The sequence below is a fragment of the Squalius cephalus genome (genome assembly GCF_949319135.1).
Source record: "Squalius cephalus genome assembly, chromosome: 12".
In the NCBI taxonomy this organism is placed as follows: Eukaryota; Metazoa; Chordata; class Actinopteri; order Cypriniformes; family Leuciscidae; genus Squalius; species Squalius cephalus.
The window spans coordinates 911,059-931,760 of NC_137133.1; the positions used below are offsets into that span (position 1 = coordinate 911,059).

Below are 20,702 nucleotides of genomic sequence, written 5' to 3' on the forward strand. Positions count from 1 at the left end.
GAAGCGCAAACTGGTCATTTCGAACAAAATCAGGCCAAAAGTTCACATGAATCGCAGTGTTTGTGACAGAGCCACACAAAAGCACACATTCTTGCATGTGAATTACACTTCTTCTCCTTTCTGGCATGTTCTTCAGTGACTGTGTGTTTGCTCTGAGCAGCTGGCGGGCCGGGGCCTGATCAAGGGCCGGGATCACCTGATGTGGGTCCTGCTGCAGTTCATCTCCGGGAGCATCCAGAAGAACGCGCTCGCCGACTTCCTGCCCGTCATGAAGCTCTTCGACCTGCTGTATCCCGAGAAAGAGGTGAACGAGGCTCTGCTTCATCAATTCTTAATGTGACACTCTAAACATGCTGTAAGGTCATCTGATCAAGGCTTCATGTACTCGTGTCTGCTCTGCTAGCTCGATTATTCAGTCGGTCATTAGCAGACACTTAGCAGACGCTTTGACTCACAGTTCAGTGCCACAGTCTCTGGGATGCCGTGGGGACGTGTGCATGGATCGCTCACACAACTGGAAATCTGTGTCAGTCTGAACACACTAGCCGCGTTTCCATTACCCTTCAAATTGTGCGAATTGAAATTGCGAATTGAAAATACGCCCAATGGAAACACGTAATTTGCGCAAAAACTCCCATTTATCGCAAAAAAAGTTTTTACGCTCGCATGAGGAGGTTTTTCAGGCAATTCGAAAAATAAATATTTCGCAAAACTGCAATGGAAACAGTTTTTGCGCATTTACAGTCACCTGACGTAGATGACACGGTGTGTTTGGACAGAATACGAGACAGAGCTCTTTGTTAAAATGCTAAAGGCGACAAAGGAGATAACTGTATTTGGACTAACAAATGCAGTCAATTTTGCCAGTGCTCGGCGTAATTTAGTCATATCAATAGGAATTTGTGCCATCAGGAGTTTAGTTTGTATTTCTCTCATATTAGAGTTGCTCACGTGGGATCCGATGGCCTCGTGAGCAGCGCTCCGATATGTAGCTGCGGTTCAAGCGACCCGAGTTCAAGTCCCGGCTCAGGACCCTTTTCATTTGCATATTCATAGAGCCACGTATGCTAAATGAGGCAAGGGTGTCGAGTTACATTCGAGAAATTTAAAGGCATTTCATTCAAAGAAAAAAGTTGAAATATGCAATTTTGATAATCTGTGAGTTTTAAGGGATAAAATGATTACAGGGTGACATTAAATGATCTGTCATTACATTCTGCTCAAACACGCCTCAAATTAGGCTCATAACTGTTAGAGCTTTATTCACAAAACTGTGCTTTTTGCCTCTCATCACGCTAATAGTGCCACTTGAAAGCAGCTGATAAATGAGCATTTATATAAAGGGATGTTTGTGTGTATTTCCTAGTGATCATGAGCGCAGTAAACCAGCCAATGTTGACCAGATGATGCGCTATAATCGCCCATTTATCCAGATGTGTGGTGTAGTAAAGGCCACTTTCATCATGCTGAGATCCGAACTGCGCCGTGCAAATAGTGTTTAGCAAACAGTGTCCCATTGCCTGATCTGTGTAATTACTTTGGTGAGTCAGGCACTAAAGCAGCGCAGGCACTGCATGCAAACAAACTGCGCTGTCAGCAGATTCAGTTCAGTGATTCCCACCTGAGTGTTTTAAAGGTACCATATAGTCAACAGACAGGCTAACCGTATCAGCCATCTGTCATTAGTGCTGCCAGTATTGGCTCGCTGAAATAGGCAGTTGGTGTGATTAGTGATGTTCGCACGCAGTGTTAACTCGTTTAACCGCCAGAGTTGTTAGCTTTACGCTGTCCGCGTGTCGAACCCCAGCAGGACAGCTGATGAAAGACAAGCTGCTGTTTTCCAGCCATTAGTCCACAGCATCTGTGAATGATGACAGATGTGCCGCCACTGCCCAGCAGACGGTCGTTTAACTAACGGATGTAACGAGCACAAGGCAATTAGATGCTCGCCCAGAGGAAAGCATTAAAGATTTCTCCATCAATCAAGCTGAGGAGTCTGGATGCTCTGACAGATCCCTGTAAACCGTGCCGTGTGCCGGCGGCTCCTGCGCCACTGAAGGACGCTCACGACCCCTTTCATGCATTTCACACATGAAAATGGCAAGAATTTGGCTAATGGAAGCTTTGATCTTGTTGGACGGATTTACGCAATTTCAGGGAATCAGGGTGAACAAGTTGTTATCATTCATTTCGGAAAACAATGTCCTACCTAAACTTTCCAGACTGCTACATAAAGCACTTTCATGGAAGAGCCGTTCGCTGCACGATATCCTTCAGCAAAACTATTCTAATCATAAATGCACAGATTTGAGGAGATTTATTGGTAACACTTCATAATAAGGTTCATTTGTTAACATTAATGTATTAACTAACATGAACTAACCATGAGCAATACATTTGTTACTGTATTTGTTCATCTTTGTTAATGTTAGTGAATAAAAATACAGGTGTTCATTGTTCATGTTAGTTCACAGTGCATTAACTAATGTTAACAAATACAACTCTTGATTTGACTAATTTATGAATAAATGTTAAAATTAACACTGTAGAAGCACAGTTCATTATTAATTCATGTTAACTAATGTAGTTAAATTATGGGAACTAATGAAACTTATTGTAAAGTGTTACCGAATTATTGTTAAAAGCATCATGTTTTTTCTGTTGCATTTACTGATAATGAAAAGGATTTGTTACATCTTTACTTTGTTTGGTACCCTGGTAATCCAGAGTTCTCGTGAGAGCACAAGTTGAATTTGCTCAGCGAGTTACTCTGGCATTGAGTAATGAAGCTCATTAAATATGCCCCACGATCTGAGCTGCACCAATCACAGCGGGTTATCTGATATAGGCGGGCCAGAGGCGAGATGACGACAGCGCTGTGACGTCTGAGTCATTAGTAAACATTGCAAGATGGCTCTGGATGAACACCAGTTGTTTGAAACGGCTTTGGCCGCTACAGTGAGCGAGTTAGACTTGGCCTTTTATCTAAAAGAGGAACAGAAGACGCCGCTCGAATCCTTCCTTTGCAAGAAGAGCGTTTTTGCTGTTTTGCCGACCGGATACGGTAAGAGTCTAATCTACCAGTTAGCTCTGCTGGTAGCTGAGCGTATGGGGCTTGTTGTGATTGGTCGTAGTGTTATCCAATTGCGTGCAGTGAGATTTTCATACGCATGTTTGGTGCCGCCCCTCGAGCTGGCCGAGCTTCATTAGGCGACGCCAGACCATTAATCTTTCAGATTTAGGTCTGGATTTCCAGGCTATTTGTTTGGCACATTAAGAGAGAAGCCACATTTAAGATCATCTGAAGTCACATGATGCGTTGTATGAGGAAACAGACTGACATTTAAGATGAAATCTTCTCTTCTCCACACTCAGATTATGATGCACACGAGAACTCTGTGCTCAGCATGAAGAGAAGAAAGAAACGGTGTAGATGATTCACTGGCTCTTGTATGCTTCTTTACAGCATGTTGAATTCTGTGTGTCTGTGTGTTGTGTGTGTCTCTGTGTGTGTGTGTGTGTGTGTGTGTGTGTAGTGTATTCCAGTGCCGGACATCAACAAGCCCCAGTCCACTCACGCCTTCGCTATGACCTGCATTTGGATTCACCTGAACCGCAAAGCTCAGAACGACAACTCCAAACTCCAGATCCCCATCCCACACTCGCTCAAGCTGCACCATGAGTAAGACACGCACACGCACACACACACATCCACACACTCAGATACATCCACACACACACACACGTCTGGTTCGCTATCTTTGTGAGGACTCTCTGTAGATGTAATGGTTATACTGTAATTTAAACCCCTTACATTAACCCAACCCCTAAACCTTCCCCCCCCCCCCCCCACACACACACACACACCCACACACTAACCCAACCCCTAAACCTACCACACACACACACTAACCCAACCCCTAAACCTACCACACACACACACACTAACCAGACCCCTAAACCTACCACACACACACCTACCACACACACACACTAACCAGACCCCTAAACCTACCCATCACACACACACTAACCCGACCCCTAAACCTACCACACACACACACACACACTAACCAGACCCCTAAACCTACCCATCACACACACACTAACCCGACCCCTAAACCTACCACACACACACACACTAACCAGACCCCTAAACCTACCACACACACACCTACCACACACACACACTAACCAGACCCCTAAACCTACCACACAAACACACACTAACCAGACCCCTAAACCTACCACACACACACACACTAACCAGACCCCTAAACCTACCACACACACACACTAACCAGACCCCTAAACCTACCCATCACACAAAACCTTCAGCATTTTTACATTTTCAAAAAAAACTAATTCTGTGTGATTTATAAGCTTGTTTCCTCAATTTAGGTCCATAGTGACACGAGTCCCCATGAGTCTGTGTGCATTCAGGTTCAAGTCCCCATCGGGATAGAAAAACATGTTTACACTTACTCACTCTCTCTCACACACACACACACACACACACACACACACACACACACACACACACACACACACACACACACACACGCACGCTCCACACGGACTGACTGTCCAACTACACACACCTGCTTCATCTCTCTGTGTTCAGGTTTCTTCAGCAGAGTCTGCGCAGTAAGAGTCTGCCGATGAACGACTATAAGATCGCTCTGCTGTGTAACGCGTACTCCACGAACTCCGAGTGCTTCACGCTGCCCATGGGCGTCCTGGTGGAGACCATCTACGGGAACGGCAGCATGCGCATCACTCTGCCCGGCACCAACTGCATGGCGTCCGGCTCCGTCACGCCTCTGCCCATGAACCTGCTGGACTCCCTCACGGTCCACGCTAAGATGAGGTGAGAGGAGGCACACACACACACACACACACACACACACACACACACACTACAAATGGCCTTTTTAATACGCGTCTCTGACGTTATAACTGATAACAGCAATTACTTCAATCTTTCTGCCAGTGCTTTCACTGTAAAGTCTCAGTGGTCTGAAATCTGCTGTTTATTAAAGGTGATATATTATGCCCCTTTTCACAAGATGTGATATAAATCTCTGGTGTCCCCAGAATGTGTCTGTAAAATTCCAGCTCAAAATACCAGATCATTTATTATAACTTGTCAAATTTGCCCCTTTTTGGGTGTGAGCAAAAACATTCCGTTTTTATGTGTCCCTTTAAATGCGCTGTTGCTCCGCCTCCGTTCAGAAGAGGGCGGAGCCTTTACAAGAGCTTGCCATTGTGTCAGAACTGGTTACACTGTTGTAAACCAAATGGTTCGCCGTGAGTGGAAATGTACAGATTAAGGGGCGTAATATTATAATTAGATCCTCTTCCTACGCTTATTTTCTGCTTATTTTTTGACATGCTTGCAGAGAAAGGCTCACCAAAACAAAGTTACTGGGTTTCACTTTTCATGTTTTCTGGGTTGGTAGAAGCACCGGGGACCCGATTATAGCACTTAATCACGGAAAAAGTCAGATTTTCATGATATGTCACCTTTAAATCACATACACTACTGGTCAAAAGACTAGAATGATTAAGATTTTAGATGTTTTACTTGCTTTTGAAAGTGTATCAAATAAATGCAGCTTTGGTGAGAATAAGAGACTTTTTAGACACATATTAAAAACCTCAATTATTCAAAGCTTTTGACCGGTAGTGTGTTCTGATTGGCTGCTGGTCACTGTAGACCTTTTTGGTCATGCTGAGGTAAGGAGTCATGACAGGATGCCAGAAATGTTGCAAACGGACCTGTGATCTGCATCTATATTCATGTATAAATGTATAAACGGTCTGAAGTGTAATTCTCTCCACATTTGAAGCCGCTTTGACACATATAATACACACACACACACCTGTGTCATCACGTCAGTGCTATGATGCCTCTTCTGATCTGATACAGATATGTGGTTTTGTTCAGTGTTAAGAACTGAATTTTCCTGCTGTCTTCACACTTAAACACTCAAAAAGAGACACTGTTTGATTGAAATCAACACCACATGTTCTGACCTTGGTCATTTTAGGTCAAATCTTTTTCATAGAAAGAAAAAAACTGGTCAGAAAATAAGCTGTCTCACCTGCCGTGATTAAATCATCAAATTATATATGTTCTACTCGGACTAATGTCCATTCAGTCAGTATTATGGGATATCATACTGTCGTGTGAAATGCTCAAGACACTTTTATTCACAGCCAAACAACACATTATGACAATAAATGTTCCCATCCTGCCATGGCAAGTAATGTGGCTAGTGTATAATTTCATCCATTTTCCAGCTCTTGTCTGCTTTGAGAACACCATCAAGCCACAACCTGATAAAGTTGCTGTCATTTCAGCTATTTTAAATCTGCATGTCCATCTGGACAATGAGATGCAGAGGAGAAGCCAGTGATGACCTTCTCTTGATGTGCTCTGGTGTCTCGTGGCTGGCCTTCTCTGACCTTCTCAAGAGTCATTTGTCCCCATCTGGACTTTTCGACTGTTGGGAGGGAAGCTCTCAGTGGTGTGTTTTATGACTCAGTTTCTCATGCCACTAACTTAGCATAAGTAATAATCATCCGTTTTGAGAACAACAGTTGTCGGCTCTGCCAGCAAGCAGTGTGTCAAGACTAGCAGAGGCTGAGGCCAGAGCACACAGATGAGGTGTGGTGGACTCCTGCCCTGTCCGTGGAGTGGGCGATCTGGTGCATGGACTCTCCTGTACACATTTCCACCAGTGGAGCTGCTTCAGCCACTTCTGGACAGAGAGGGCTAATCCCTGAATTTTGTTCCTCATTGACCAGCAAAATATGGTACGAAGACCCCATTACACATGGTATGAAGACCCCATTCGCTCTGTTGTTGGGGGCACCATTATGGCTTGTCTCCCTACAGAAGGATAGTGCTTCCATACTAAAAGCGCTTCAGCTCCTTCTACTGTGGATTCTAATGCAATAAAGTGGCACAGGTCCCTCCACCATCCACAAATCAACATAATCATTCTAGGGGGGGGGTGTCCAGTCCTGCTCCTAATGAGCCACTGTCCTCCAGAGTTCAGCTCCAATCCCAATTAAATCCACCTACTAAACTAAACTACGTTAGTCCACTTATACTGTTCACTTAAAGGAGTGAATGAAAACAAATGAGCGAATTCGGACAGCCGTTGAGCGGACATCGATTGTACAATGTTGGATTGAATAAGTGCACTCAATAATGTCCACTATGGTTTCGGACACCACTACAAATGGCTGTCCCCTCAAATAGTGCCCTATTTAAGGGTAATGGGGGTGATTTCTGATTCAGCCACTGTCTTACTAGACATGCTAGAAACTTCCAGTCAGGAGTGTTGAGGCCAGTTGGAGCTCTGCAGGACAGTGGCCCTCCAGCACAGAGTCTGAAGACCCCTGTTCTAGGGTGTCCATCCCTGCTCCTAGAGGACCACCTTCCAGCAGAGTTTAAATTAATCCCTAATCAAACACGCCTGAACCAGCTAGTCAAGGTCTTCAGGGTCACTAGAAACTTCCAGGCAGGTGTTGGAGCTCTGCAGGACAGTGGCCCCCAGGAGCAGGATTGTAGAGATTACAACATCTCTTGAGGATGCTCCAATTAACCTTTTATGGTGTGTTTAATGATTTTTTGAGCACATTATGATGCCTTCAAGTGGGATCATGTCTGTTTTATTAATAGGATGGCATCTCCCTCTTGGGACCCTCTGTAGGTACCCTCCTTGGTAATCCTAATCCTTCTCCTGGACGACCAACTTCCAGTAGAGTTTAACTTCAACCCTAATCAACACATCTGAACCAGCTAATCAAGGTCTTCAGGATCAGTAGATCCAGACATGTGTATTGGAGCTAAACTCTGAAGGACAGTGTTGGACACCTCTGCTCTAGAGATCGTTATATTTCTTGAGAAGAGACAGTCCACTCTACCTTTTAACGTGCGTTTGATGGCTTTTCAGCATGTTATGATGGCTTCAGTAGGATCACGACTGTTTACTAATTGGGTCTCTAGCACCTGCATGGGATTCCTCCATGGTGCTGGATGCTCTGTTGTAGCCTCCATTTGAACTTCTATAGTAGGGGAGGCCAAGAGTTCAACTCCAATCCTTATTGAACACACCTGAACCAGCTAATCAAGGTGTTCAAGATGACTTGAAAATAAAAGGCAGATGTTTTGGAGCAGGGATGGACACTTAGTCTAGAGATTGTCGGATACAATTATTGACTCTCAACTCTCAGTTTTAGCCTCGATTTGTACCTCATGCATTTGAGGGTTTTATCATCACGTCACAGACAGACACCGGTCAACGCCGATAGTCACCAGATTACAGTACATAAATTCTGTAACAAAAGCTGATTGTACATGTTCAGTCAGTAAAAACAAGCACACATCAACGCTAAAAGATGGTGGCAGGGGGAAGACTGATCCGACAAAACCAGATAAACATTTCTGTTGATGTTGGTCAGCGTCTGAATTAGACGGTACTGTACTTTTGAGCTGCCTAAACTTTTAAAAATCATTTATGCATGTATCTTCATGTATGCTTTGCTAGTCCTCTCTGTGCATAAATGTGTCTTCAGCAAATCACATAAGTGTTATATCCCATAGATAAATGCAGATGCATGCAAGTGTCAATTGTTGTAGTTTTGCTTATTCAAGTGCCACATTCTCAGAGGAGCTTCTGTTCTTCCCTTTAGCTTGATCCACAGCATTGCAACCCGTGTTATTAAACTGGCCCACGCCAAGTCCAGTCTTGCCCTGGCCCCCGCCTTGGTGGAGACGTACAGCCGACTGCTGGTCTACATGGAGATCGAGTCCCTCGGCATTAAAGGCTTCATCAGTAAGTCTGATGCACACGTCACAGATGTTTCTGATTTCTGTCCTTCAGTCCTTGTCCTTTGATGTGACTGTGTGTTTCTCTGACCCTCTTCTAGGTCAGCTTCTGCCGAACGTGTTCAAGTCTCACGCGTGGGGGATCCTGCACACGCTGCTGGAGATGTTCAGTTACCGCATGCACCACATTCAGCCTCATTACCGCGTGCAGCTCCTGTCACACCTTCACTCGCTCGCCGCTGTTCCACAGACCAACCAGAACCAGCTGCACCTCTGGTTAGACTCCGCCCACACACTCACATCAACACTGGTTAGACTCCGCCCACACACTCACACTGGCTAGACTCCGCCCACACACTCACACCAACACTGGTTAGACTCCGCTCACACCAACACTGGTTAGACTCCGCCCACACTCACGCCAACACTGGCTAGACTCCGCCCACACACTCACGCCAACACTGGCTAGACTCTGCCCACACACTCACGCCAACACTGGTTAGACTCCGCCCACACACTCACACCAACACTGGTTAGACTCCGCCCACACACTCACACCAACACTGGCTAGACTCCGCCCACACACTCACGCCAACACTGGCTAGACTCCGCCCACACACTCACACCAACACTGGCTAGACTCCGCCCACACACTCACGCCAACACTGGTTAGACTCCGCCCACACACTCACACAACACTGGCTAGACTCCGCCCACAGACTCACACTGGCTAGACTCCGACCACACACAAAACACTGGTTAGACTCCGCCCACACACTCACACCAACACTGGCTAGACTCCGCCCACACACTCACACCAACATAGACTCCGCCCACACACTCACACCAACACTGGCTAGACTCTGCCCACACACTCACACAACACTGGCTAGACTCCGCCCACACACTCACACTGGCTAGACTCCGACCACACACAAAACACTGGTTAGACTCCGCCCACACACTCACACCAACACTGGCTAGACTCCGCCCACACACTCACACCAACATAGACTCCGCCCACACACACACCAACACTGGCTAGACTCCGCCCACACACTCACACAACACTGGCTAGACTCCGCCCACACACTCACACTGGTTAGACTCCGCCCGCACACTCACACCAACACTGGTTAGACTCCGCCCACACACCCACCAACACTGGCTAGACTCCGCCCACACACTCACACCAAGACTGGCTAGACTCCGCCCACACACTCACACTGGTTAGACTCCGCCTGCACACTCACACCAACACTGGTTAGACTCCGCCCACACACTCACACCAACACTGGCTAGACTCCGCCCACACACTCACAACAAGACTGGCTAGACTCCGCCCACACACTCACACCAACACTGGCTAGACTCCGCCCACACACTCACACCAAGACTGGCTAGACTCCGCCCACACACTCACACTGTCTAGACTCCGCCCACAGACTCACACCAACACTGGCTAGACTCCGCCCACACACTCACGCCAACACTGGCTAGACTCCGCCCACACACTCACACCAACACTAATTCATGCTATGAGATCAGATCCAGTCCCGCGTTGGGTCGTGTGATGTAATCCTGCGGGAATGCAGGTCTCTACTTCAAGCTAATCACAGCGTGCTCATGACGACTAACATTCAAAAGTGCTGTAAATCTGCGGTGCGCAGAATATACCGTCCTACAATATTTTAAATAGTCAGAACACGTTATGATGTGATGCATTTTCAAACAGTAGGATGTTACCTTGTAGTCACATGACCTCAGCACAATACTCTTCATTCAGCACGAGTCTGCCAGTTATCCTCTTTGTAGGGGTGTAGCGGTACACGTATTCATACCCAAAGTGTTCATTACGAGTCTTTCTATAATCTAACTCTACACATGCCTGCAGTTCTGTGTGTGTGCTGAACGTAATCTGAAACACTCAGTTTCCTATTGCACTTGCATTTGAGAGGACTTTTTCTCAGCGCATAAATCTTATATCATCTGTAATGATGGTAAAAAAAAAGCCACACGAGTCTCTGTTGAAACTTCACAGTCTTCACTGAATAAGCACCGGCGAGCACATGCACGTCAAACAGACAGTGTACAATAATTCTTACTAAAATAAACTAAACTATTCTTACTTACTAAAATATACATTTTGCAAAATATTTTTCATCCAAAAGTAGAAGCACTTCAAATCTCTTCCCTTATTTACAACAGCACCATAAACACCAGCGCCAAGAGTGTTTTGCATCTCTCCTCTAGCTAACTTCCCTCTTCATGCTTCCCTCTCCTCCACTCCCCCCACACACCCCTGTTCATGTGCACGCGCACTAACCCCCCACCCCCCACCCCCAAATCATTCTTGTCAGTGATTGGCTGGAGCACTGTTTGTTATGTTTCGTGGTCCAGGCTGGGCCAGTTTGTTTTTCTTGCCGTTTGTGGAGCCTGTGGTGTCTACAGAGACCGCATTTATCTACAGTGTGTTCAGGGGACAGGCAGCGAGCGGATAGTGAGGAGATGTTTGCTGGATGTGACAAAAAATGTTTTGGCCTAAAAAACGCGTGACATCGCTGCACCTTTAAAGACAGCCATAGTTTCTTCCAAAAAAAAAAAAACAAACATTTTGTTGGTAACACTTTACAATGAGATTTTGTTAGCTAACGTTAATTAATGCGTTCATTAACAATGAGCAATACATCATACACAGACAATGCAAAATATAACTTCACTGTTAGTGCAGGTTCATTAAATATGAACAGATACAACTTTTGATTTTAATAATGTATTAGTAAATGTTGAAATTAACATTAATATTAAGAAGTGTTTTAGAAGTATTTGACATAAATGTTAACAAAGTACAAACATACTAAATGTTAAATGTGGTAAACTCATGTTAACAAAGGAACCATATTTTGAAGTGTTACCGTTTAGTTTTCTATTAATGTACTGTAGTAGTGTATTGTACATCTATGACTTCTAAACCGAGGTGCGAAACGTACCATCCTTTTTAGTGTACTATCCCATTATGGGATACAGCATGCTCTGTGTATACTGCATATATTTTGTGTATACAGCTGTGGTAGGTGGTGTCATCTCACTGTGTGTGTGTGTGCAGTGTGGAGAGCACCGCTCTGAGGCTCATCACGGCTCTGGGGAGTTCAGAGGTTCAGCCTCAGTTCACACGCTTCCTCAACGACCCGAAAACTGTGCTGTCGGCGGAGTCCGAGGAGCTGAACCGAGCGCTCATCCTCACGCTGGCTCGAGCCACACACGTCACAGGTACTCACACCAGTAACACACTCTACTGATGATGATACACACGTCACAGGTACTCACACCAGTAACACACTCTACTGATGATGATACACACGTCACAGGTACTCACACCAGTAACACACTCCACTCATGATGATACACACGTCACAGGTACTCACACCAGTAACACACTCCACTCATGATGATACACACGTCACGGGTACTCACACCAGTAATACACTCCACTCATGATGATACACATGTCACAGGTACTCACACCAGTAAAACACTCTACTGATGATGATACACACGTCACAGGTACTCACACCAGTAACACACTCCACTCATGATGATACACACGTCACAGGTACTCACACCAGTAACACACTCTACTGATGATGATACACACGTCACAGGTACTCACACCAGTAACACACTCCACTGATGATGATACACACGTCACAGGTACTCACACCAGTAACACACTCTACTCATGATGATACACACGTCACAGGTACTCACACCAGTAACACACTCCACTCATGATGATACACACGTCACAGGTACTCACACCAGTAACACACTCTACTGATGATGATACACACGTCACAGGTACTCACACCAGTAACACACTCCACTGATGATGATACACACGTCACAGGTACTCACACCAGTAACACACTCCACTGATGATGATACACACGTCACAGGTACTCACACCAGTAACACACTCTACTCATGATGATACACACGTCACAGGTACTCACACCAGTAATACACTCCACTGATGATGATACACACGTCACGGGTACTCACACCAGTAACACACTCCACTGATGATGATACACACGTCACAGGTACTCACACCAGTAACACACTCCACTGATGATGATACACACGTCACAGGTACTCACACCAGTAACACACTCTACTCATGATGATACACACGTCACAGGTACTCACACCAGTAACACACTCCACTCATGATGATACACATGTCACAGGTACTCACACCAGTAACACACTCCACTCATGATGATACACACGTCACAGGTACTCACACCAGTAACACACTCCACTCATGATGATACACACGTCACAGGTACTCACACCAGTAACACACTCCACTCATGATGATACACACGTCACAGGTACTCACACCAGTAACACACTCCACTGATGATGATACACACGTCACAGGTACTCACACCAGTAACACACTCCACTGATGATGATACACACGTCACAGGTACTCACACCAGTAACACACTCTACTGATGATGATACACACATCACAGGTACTCACACCAGTAATACACTCCACTCATGATGATACACATGTCACAGGTACTCACACCAGTAACACACTCCACTGATGATGATACACACGTCACAGGTACTCACACCAGTAACACACTCCACTGATGATGATACACACGTCACAGGTACTCACACCAGTAACACACTCCACTGATGATGATACACACGTCACAGGTACTCACACCAGTAACACACTCTACTCATGATGATACACACGTCACAGGTACTCACACCAGTAACACACTCCACTGATGATGATACACACGTCACAGGTACTCACACCAGTAACACACTCTACTGATGATGATACACACGTCACAGGTACTCACACCAGTAACACACTCCACTCATGATGATACACACGTCACAGGTACTCACACCAGTAACACACTCCACTCATGATGATACACACGTCACAGGTACTCACACCAGTAACACACTCCACTGATGATGATACACACGTCACAGGTACTCACACCAGTAATACACTCCACTGATGATGATACACACGTCACAGGTACTCACACCAGTAACACACTCCACTCATGATGATACACACGTCACAGGTACTCACACCAGTAACACACTCCACTGATGATGATACACATGTCACAGGTACTCACACCAGTAACACACTCTACTCATGATGATACACACGTCACAGGTACTCACACCAGTAACACACTCTACTCATGATGATACACACGTCACGGGTACTCACACCAGTAACACACTCCACTGATGATGATACACACGTCACAGGTACTCACACCAGTAACACACTCTACTGATGATGATACACACGTCACAGGTACTCACACCAGTAACACACTCCACTGATGATGATACACACGTCACGGGTACTCACACCAGTAATACACTCTACTCATGATGATACACATGTCACAGGTACTCACACCAGTAACACACTCTACTGATGATGATACACACGTCACCGGTACTCACACCAGTAACACACTCCACTCATGATGATACACACGTCACAGGTACTCACACCAGTAACACACTCCACTCATGATGATACACACGTCACAGGTACTCACACCAGTAACACACTCTACTGATGATGATACACACGTCACAGGTACTCACACCAGTAACACACTCTACTCATGATGATACACACGTCACAGGTACTCACACCAGTAACACACTCCACTCATGATGATACACACGTCACAGGTACTCACACCAGTAACACACTCCACTCATGATGATACACACGTCACAGGTACTCACACCAGTAACACACTCCACTGATGATGATACACACGTCACAGGTACTCACACCAGTAACACACTCCACTGATGATGATACACACGTCACAGGTACTCACACCAGTAACACACTCCACTCATGATGATACACACGTCACAGGTACTCACACCAGTAACACACTCTACTGATGATGATACACACGTCACAGGTACTCACACCAGTAACACACTCTACTCATGATGATACACACGTCACAGGTACTCACACCAGTAACACACTCCACTGATGATGATACACACGTCACAGGTACTCACACCAGTAACACACTCCACTCATGATGATACACACGTCACAGGTACTCACACCAGTAACACACTCTACTCATGATGATACACACGTCACGGGTACTCACACCAGTAACACACTCCACTGATGATGATACACACGTCACAGGTACTCACACCAGTAACACACTCTACTGATGATGATACACACGTCACAGGTACTCACACCAGTAACACACTCCACTGATGATGATACACACGTCACGGGTACTCACACCAGTAATACACTCTACTCATGATGATACACATGTCACAGGTACTCACACCAGTAACACACTCTACTGATGATGATACACACGTCACCGGTACTCACACCAGTAACACACTCCACTCATGATGATACACACGTCACAGGTACTCACACCAGTAACACACTCCACTCATGATGATACACACGTCACAGGTACTCACACCAGTAACACACTCTACTGATGATGATACACACGTCACAGGTACTCACACCAGTAACACACTCTACTCATGATGATGCACACGTCACAGGTACTCACACCAGTAACACACTCCACTCATGATGATACACACGTCACAGGTACTCACACCAGTAACACACTCCACTCATGATGATACACACGTCACAGGTACTCACACCAGTAACACACTCCACTGATGATGATACACACGTCACAGGTACTCACACCAGTAACACACTCTACTGATGATGATACACACGTCACAGGTACTCACACCAGTAACACACTCTACTCATGATGATACACACGTCACGGGTACTCACACCAGTAACACACTCCACTGATGATGATACACACGTCACAGGTACTCACACCAGTAACACACTCCACTGATGATGATACACACGTCACAGGTACTCACACCAGTAACACACTCCACTGATGATGATACACACGTCACAGGTACTCACACCAGTAACACACTCCACTGATGATGATACACACGTCACAGGTACTCACACCAGTAACACACTCTACTGATGATGATACACACGTCACAGGTACTCACACCAGTAACACACTCCACTCATGATGATACACACGTCACAGGTACTCACACTACCAACACACTCTACTGATGATGCTACACACGTCACAGGTACTCACACCAGTAACACACTCCACTGATGATGATACACACGTCACAGGTACTCACAACAGTAACACACTCCACTCATGATACACACGTCACAGGTACTCACACCAGTAACACACTCCACTGATGATGATACACACGTCACAGGTACTCACACCAGTAACACACTCTACTCATGATGATACACACGTCACAGGTACTCACACCAGTAACACACTCTACTCATGATGATACACACGTCACAGGTACTCACACCAGTAACACACTCCACTCATGATGATACACACGTCACAGGTACTCACACTACCAACACACTCCACTCATGATGATACACACATCACAGGTACTCACACTACCAACACACTCCACTCATGATGATACACACGTCACAGGTACTCACACCAGTAACACACTCTACTGATGATGATACACACGTCACAGGTACTCACACCAGTAACACACTCCACTCATGATGATACACACGTCACAGGTACTCACACCAGTAACACACTCTACTGATGATGATACACACGTCACAGGTACTCACACCAGTAACACACTCCACTCATGATGATACACACGTCACAGGTACTCACACCAGTAGCACACTCCACTCATGATGATACACACGTCACAGGTACTCACACCAGTAACACACTCTACTCATGATGATACACACGTCACAGGTACTCACACCAGTAACACACTCTACTCATGATGATACACACGTCACAGGTACTCACACCAGTAACACACTCCACTGATGATGATACACACGTCACAGGTACTCACACCAGTAACACACTCCACTCATGATGATACACACGTCACAGGTACTCACACTACCAACACACTCCACTCATGATGATACACACATCACAGGTACTCACACTACCAACACACTCCACTCATGATGATACACACGTCACAGGTACTCACACCAGTAACACACTCTACTGATGATGATACACACGTCACAGGTACTCACACCAGTAACACACTCCACTCATGATGATACACACGTCACAGGTACTCACACCAGTAACACACTCTACTGATGATGATACACACGTCACAGGTACTCACACCAGTAACACACTCCACTCATGATGATACACACGTCACAGGTACTCACACCAGTAGCACACTCCACTCATGATGATACACACGTCACAGGTACTCACACCAGTAACACACTCTACTCATGATGATACACACGTCACAGGTACTCACACCAGTAACACACTCCACTCACACCAGAGGTACTCACACCAGTAACACACTCCACTCATGATGATACACACGTCACAGGTACTCACACCAGTAACACACTCCACTCATGATGATACACACGTCACAGGTACTCACACCAGTAACACACTCCACTCATAGTCTCAACCATTCGCTTTCTGTCTCTTAGCAGTTGATGTGCAGGGGTCATTCTATAATTTGGGGTACATTTCATGTCCAGTGATGATAATTATGTTTTTTCTAACTATTTTCTTCAGAAATATTATATTTTATCCAGTAAGAGAATGCATATTATAATAATCCAACACCAATTCTTTATGCACCCTGTTGTTCAGTTTGCTTGAAACTTCTTTTGTGCAGATTTCTTCACGGGCTCGGACTCTATTCAGGGCACCTGGTGTAAAGACATCCTGCAGACCATCATGAACTTCACGCCTCATAACTGGGCCTCTCACACACTCAGCTGTTTCCCTGCTCCGCTGCAGGTACACACACACACACACACTCACTCACTCACTCACTCACTCACTCACTTCACTTGTTTTTTTCCGACACATTCATAATCATTACTTTCCCGGTGTGCTGCGGCAAGTTTTTTTGGGACCATTATTCTGGCTTAGTATTCCTCTGTAATGTAGAACAATGTTAGCAATGTTACATATAATATTCTTTCTCAGTCCTGAATCTCAAACCATTTTTCAATGCCCCACCGTATACATTTAAGTAATTTAATTAATATCATAAGCACGCAACTAGTCGACTAATGGCTCAAATGAACCACTACAGGTCGGGAACAGCCCAACTGTATTGTTATAGTTCTTGGAGTGAATGGGTCTTTAATCCGATTAACTTCTCTGTTGTGTTCATCCTCCAGGCGTTCTTCAAGCAGAATAATGTTCCTCAGGAGAGCCGCTTTAACCTGAAGAAGAACGTGGAGGAGGAGTACCGCAAGTGGAAGTCCATGACCAACGAGAACGACATCATCACGCACTTCTCCATGCAGGGCTCTCCGCCGCTGTTCCTGTGTCTGCTGTGGAAGATGCTCCTGGAGACCGACCACATCAACCAGATCGGCTTCAGGTGCGAGACACACGCCGTGTGTAGAGAGCACCTCATCTGTCCGCTTATCATCCGAAAGAGGATATTATTCACACTATTCGCACTATACAATGCCATGTTTATTAGAGAGCTAGATTAGGGAACAAGCACGAGTGTGGAAAAGGTGTGTATTCTTGACAGCTGTGATGGTGGAGGTGTGCGGCTCGTTCCACCAGAGAGGAACAGAGAGGGTGAAGGGTCTGGAAAGAGACTCATTCAGTGATTGTAGTTGCACATGTGAGGCTGTTTCAATGGCAGATGCTGCTCTTTTCAGCATGTCCTGAACATCTCTGTTTTAGCCATTTAAGGACGTCGTCTCCTCTCTTTATTTAAGCTGGTAATATCTTCTGTCAGAGCTGCAGCATTCTCCGTTGTCGACTCACTCACTGTCTGTAAAATCCTTTACCGAATTTGATGTTCCAGGTCAAAAATTACTGGCCTTTTAAATTGCTTGTAAATCTCTGGTTATGCTGTATTATCACCAAATATTGGATTCAATCTTTGTGACATATTCCTTTTTGATAACCACTGGGATTCAGCTGGGGTTTTTTCACATAGATTGTTGGTGAAGCTCCATTTTACTCTCATAATTTAAAGTAGTAAAGCTCTAGTCAAGCTGCTCTTTTGTAAGGAAGCTCGTTTCCGCCACAGAATAAAAAATAAAAAAGGTAATTGAGTGATATAGACTCACAAACACACAATTCTGACTTTATATCTCACAATTCTGAGAAATAAAGTCACAATTGCAGATGTAAACTCACAATTGTGAGATAAAATGTCGCAATAATTATTTAAATTGTTTTATTCTATGTGTTTATTCCATACTGACTACTAGTGGTGGGAGAAAAAAAAGCGATTCTCCAGTTCATCTCGACTCTTTCTTTAATGATTCTGAATTGATTGTTTAGAATTGTAGAATCAGTTTTAGGTGTAACTTTTAACCGCAGGCTCTTATGACAGACAGCTGTTTGCTTCCTGCTAATCTCTCACACACACACACACACACACACACACACACACACACACACACACACAACATATTTAAGTATCTAAAAGATTGAAAAACTACTGTGTACAGTCAGATCAGTATTTATCTGGCACAAAACCATGTGCATTTCAGTCAGTGTGGAGCATTAAACCTGATCTACAATAAGCATAACTTATGCAACTAATTGTATTTAGTGTGACTCTAGTGTGTGTTCCTGAACCTTTGTCTGATGTTTTTGTATCATCAGACGGTGGTCTCAGATCACCCTTTACAAGCACAATAAGTGTCCTTTGTCCGCAGCGTCTATCTGTCTCTCTCTTTGAATGGTTGTTGTTAGTTTGTTGTGCATCTTTTGAAGTGTGTGTGTGTGTGTGTGTGTGTGTGTGTGTGTGTGTGTGTGTGTGTGTGTGTGTGTGGTGCAGCTGCCCTCGGCCGTATAAAGGCTGCTTGTGCTGGGCTGAGTGCAGCGGTCCTGTGTGATCCACTTTATTCTCCAGTCACGAGCTCCTCCTCATTACACCAGCAGAGCAGAGGCACAGATGTGTAGAAGAGCTTTCTGACATCTCTCTCAGAGCAATCAAAGGCTGCGGGAGACACCATATTAAATCACTGGACATCAGTGTTCACACTGTCAGTGGCAGTAAACACAGTCTCAGCATTCAAACGCTGGTTCAGAAAAAACACTTATGTAATCACTCATTCTTATTCTCTGCCTCTTCTGCTGTACTGTTCGTTCTCTCCCTCGAACCAATGTTTCCCTTGTGCTGTGTTGAAAATCCTTTACATAATTTGGTGTTCCTGGCTTTTAAATCTCTGGGTATGCTATATTATCACCAAATACCGGATTCAATCTTTTTGACAACTTGTTTTCTTTCAATAGCACTGGTTTTTGATTGGAGCTGATTGATCGTAGTCCATTGATCACTCAAGCTTATTCACCTTATAAAAACAAAAAACTCATAAACTTTGATCAATAAGGCCTACGATCAATCAGCTTAAAAGCAGTTGTATAAAATCAGTGTCTTAAACCAAGGGATAATTAGTCTTACTTTTCCAAATTCATATTATACCAAAATACCCTTTTACTTAAGTGTCTGTTAATACTTTTATTATGTGTTATAATATAGATTATTAAGTAGTCGATTTTTTAATATTACTACAAAATAAGATATTTCTTTATCAATTTAATGAAATAATGTTTAATAGTAGTAATTTGTGTGAGGTTTTCCTTCTGCTACATGGACATCATTGAAGTCATCGCAGTGTTGCTTGATTTAATTTCCC

The 20,702-nt window shown here is 44.8% G+C and overlaps 2 protein-coding genes across 3 annotated transcripts in view; one reads left to right on the forward strand and one right to left on the reverse strand.

Annotated features, from left to right (window-relative positions):
• akap7 (A-kinase anchoring protein 7) overlaps positions 1 to 20,702 on the reverse strand; it is a 214,204-nt gene that overhangs the window by 78,069 nt on the left and 115,433 nt on the right. The window lies entirely within an intron of this gene.
• Positions 1 to 20,702, forward strand: part of med23 (mediator complex subunit 23) — a 66,774-nt gene that overhangs the window by 18,508 nt on the left and 27,564 nt on the right. For both annotated transcript variants that reach the window (XM_079887483.1, XM_079887484.1), the window contains 8 exons: positions 161 to 304; positions 3,537 to 3,682; positions 4,625 to 4,870; positions 8,710 to 8,852; positions 8,947 to 9,121; positions 11,952 to 12,115; positions 17,693 to 17,817; positions 18,207 to 18,412. In XM_079887483.1, the coding sequence (XP_079743609.1) occupies positions 161 to 304; positions 3,537 to 3,682; positions 4,625 to 4,870; positions 8,710 to 8,852; positions 8,947 to 9,121; positions 11,952 to 12,115; positions 17,693 to 17,817; positions 18,207 to 18,412 (1,349 nt within the window). The remainder of the gene's footprint in view (positions 1 to 160; positions 305 to 3,536; positions 3,683 to 4,624; positions 4,871 to 8,709; positions 8,853 to 8,946; positions 9,122 to 11,951; positions 12,116 to 17,692; positions 17,818 to 18,206; positions 18,413 to 20,702) is intronic.